This window comes from Saprolegnia diclina (assembly GCF_000281045.1).
Source record: "Saprolegnia diclina VS20 unplaced genomic scaffold supercont1.15, whole genome shotgun sequence".
Taxonomy (NCBI): domain Eukaryota; phylum Oomycota; class Saprolegniomycetes; order Saprolegniales; family Saprolegniaceae; genus Saprolegnia; species Saprolegnia diclina.
Window position 1 is genome coordinate 831,142 of NW_008246082.1, and position 2,607 is coordinate 833,748.

General features: G+C 55.2%; 2 protein-coding genes across 2 annotated transcripts; both read right to left on the reverse strand.

The window, feature by feature from the left end:
* Positions 1-1,141: 1,141 nt before the first annotated feature.
* On the reverse strand, positions 1,142-1,872 carry SDRG_05844 (hypothetical protein; the record flags this gene model as incomplete). The annotated part of the gene is made up of 3 exons (XM_008611584.1): positions 1,142-1,165; positions 1,266-1,679; positions 1,729-1,872. The coding sequence occupies 3 exons, from the start codon at positions 1,870-1,872 to the stop codon at positions 1,142-1,144; spliced, it is 582 nt and encodes a 193-aa protein (XP_008609806.1).
* A 128-nt stretch (positions 1,873-2,000) lies between these two features.
* Positions 2,001-2,273, reverse strand: SDRG_05845 (hypothetical protein; the record flags this gene model as incomplete). Its single annotated transcript, XM_008611585.1, has 1 exon — positions 2,001-2,273. The coding sequence occupies one exon, from the start codon at positions 2,271-2,273 to the stop codon at positions 2,001-2,003; it is 273 nt and encodes a 90-aa protein (XP_008609807.1).
* Between the last annotated feature and the right edge of the window lie 334 nt (positions 2,274-2,607).

The following is a 2,607-nucleotide window of genomic DNA, read 5'->3' on the forward strand; positions in this document are numbered from 1 at the left end:
TAGAGCGGCAAATGGTATACTATCGCGCGGCCCTGAAAATGGTATACTATCGCGCGATTTTGGGGCTAATCTGGAGCAAAACGGTAGACTATCGCGCGGTTTTGGAGCTTTCTCAATTGAGAGCACAATCAACTAAAAAACGAGTCGTTTGAGAATAATTGGTACAATAGTGGGATTCAAGATGGCCATCAAATCTTGATGGAATGACGAACGGGTCCAATCCAGCGATCTCATTGGCTAAAACTCCTGCAAAATTCAACAGCTCCATCAAGCTCCATCAACCATACATAGTTCGCCCGAACTGGCTACCTTCATCACTCAGAAGACCAAATGCTCCATCAACAAAAATGCTGATGGAACGTTTGATGGAAAAACGGGTCAAACGGGTGTCAGAGTCGCATGTCATCTTATTAGCGATTAAATCTCCATAGTGAGCGGCGCAACCATACCGATTTCTTCTTGGGTAGCGCCTGCCTTCTTCAAGGCCTCACGGGCTTGGGCCATCTTCTCAATGGCCGCAAACTTTGCGTGCACGAGCTTGGCATCCCCGACGAGAGTCGTCTCCATCGCTAGACGCGCTTTCTTCATGGCTACGCGCTCAGTGTCCAGGTCGACGCTCTTTCCTCGGCGACTAAGCGACCCCTCTCGATGGCGGAAGGATCGCCAGTCAAGCTCGAGAGCGTGGCCATGACGTCCTTGCTCTTGACGCGCTTCGTCGGAGGTCGAAACAAAGACCCTACGTGTGCCTTGGCTGGGAGCGCTTGGGTCGAAGACGAGCTCCCCGACGACTTGCGCATTCGAAACGACAACGCCGCGTCCGACCTGTGCGTAACGACTCGAAGGAACAAGAGCGGAAAAGAGCGCCGTCAAGCTTTGCTCGACAGCATTTGCAACGAAGAACACACTATGTGCGTGTGTATGTATCATCGGTCATCAAAGTGGGGTTCAAGTTGATCTTTTTTGATGGAAATGCACTCGACGCCACCTTTTTTTCGGCACTTCTGATTGGACAAAAATCGGCGAATTGTTTTTCCATCAAGCCGTTCCATCAAGATTTGATGGTCATCTTGAATCCCACTAATATGGTGGGAACAGAAGACGCATAAGAAGGTATAAACGTGTGCAATTGAGATGACATGGGTTATTTTGGTTGCGGGAGACTTCTCTGCGTCGCCGATCGTCGGACTGTGGACACGCAAGCGCGGCGAATCGACCTCGACGAAACTACGGGCGGAGTCCTCGATGAGTTCTGCGAGCTCTTGTACCTCAAACCATAGCTCTTCGGCGTCCTCGAAGCGAACCATCCAGGAGTAAACCTCGCCCTTGCGTAAGCGGATGATCGTACCAAGCATGTAGTCCGACGTCTCGCGGCCGGTCTCGGTGTCGATGAACGAGAACTCCCGGTGGATGGTCCAGTTGTAGCAGTAACCTGGTTTGTCGACGAGGAGCGCGACCAAGTTGGCAACCGAGTAGAACGGGTTGAGGGTCCCGTCCGCAAAAGTTGAATGTTGCGGCTTGCGCTGGCCACCGGGGCGACGACGGGGAGCGACTTCGGCGAGTAGAGCCTGCATGTCGAGGTCGCACATGATGCTTTGGGCCGCGACCGAGTGCGAGCAAATCCAGCCCGTGGTGAACGAGCCCTTGCAGTCGCACTGGTACTTTTCGGCAACGAGATCGACCTACGATAATTTGTTGGTGTGTTTCTTCGACGCCAGAAGGTCGGGTTACCTGGGCCGGCGTCCAAATAACATGCGCATCGGCCCGCTCAACTTCAATGTCGGCGTTGATGCGGACGTGGTGCTTCGAGACAAAGTTGATCTCGAGCTCATCCACCGTCGTGATGCCGCCGAGGTCGCCGGCAATGCTTCGCATGTACCTAACCGAAACGTGAACTAGTATGCAATAGATCACATCAAGCAAATGATCGTACGTGTCGACCCCTTCACGCGTGACCCTGGTAGGGTTGCGGGCGCTTGGACCAAACTGGTACTTGCTGGCATTCACCACGATTCACCGTAGAAGATGTCCGACTTGCCCTTGTACGTGCGGGTAGCGGCCCACTCGAGCAAAGCAGCGTAGGTGTTGACGCGGTAGCTCTCGGAAAGCGACTTTTTGAGCCAGGCCTGGTGGGCCTTGATCTGGTCTCGGCTCGGGAGGCTCGCGATGAACCTGGGACGGTCCTTGTACGTCTTGCGCAACTGCTCGAGCACTTTATTCGGGCCCAAGCCACCGCGCAGAAGAGCAGCGACGATTGGCTTCACAGCCTTGGGCATCCCAATGCGCCGCTTCGCTGCAGGGGCAGTGGCCAACATGGAGCGCGCGGCCGCCATTGCACCCGGGAGGGCCAGTTGACCACGCCGAGCAATCGATCGATTGGAGCTGGTCGCGCGAGGAGCGGGTGCTTGATCTCCTTGGTCTCGGTGGTGGACAACGTCACCGCCCATGTTGATCGCGACAAGCCCGTGGTTGTCCCGGCTCTCGACAACGAAGCCATCATCGGGGCTCTTGTCCTTGACGATGCGGACACGGTGAGGGCAGTTGAGGTGCGAGACGCAGATAAACATCGTGTGCGTGCCGCTCGAGTGCTTCCAGCGCAACTGGTAGCCG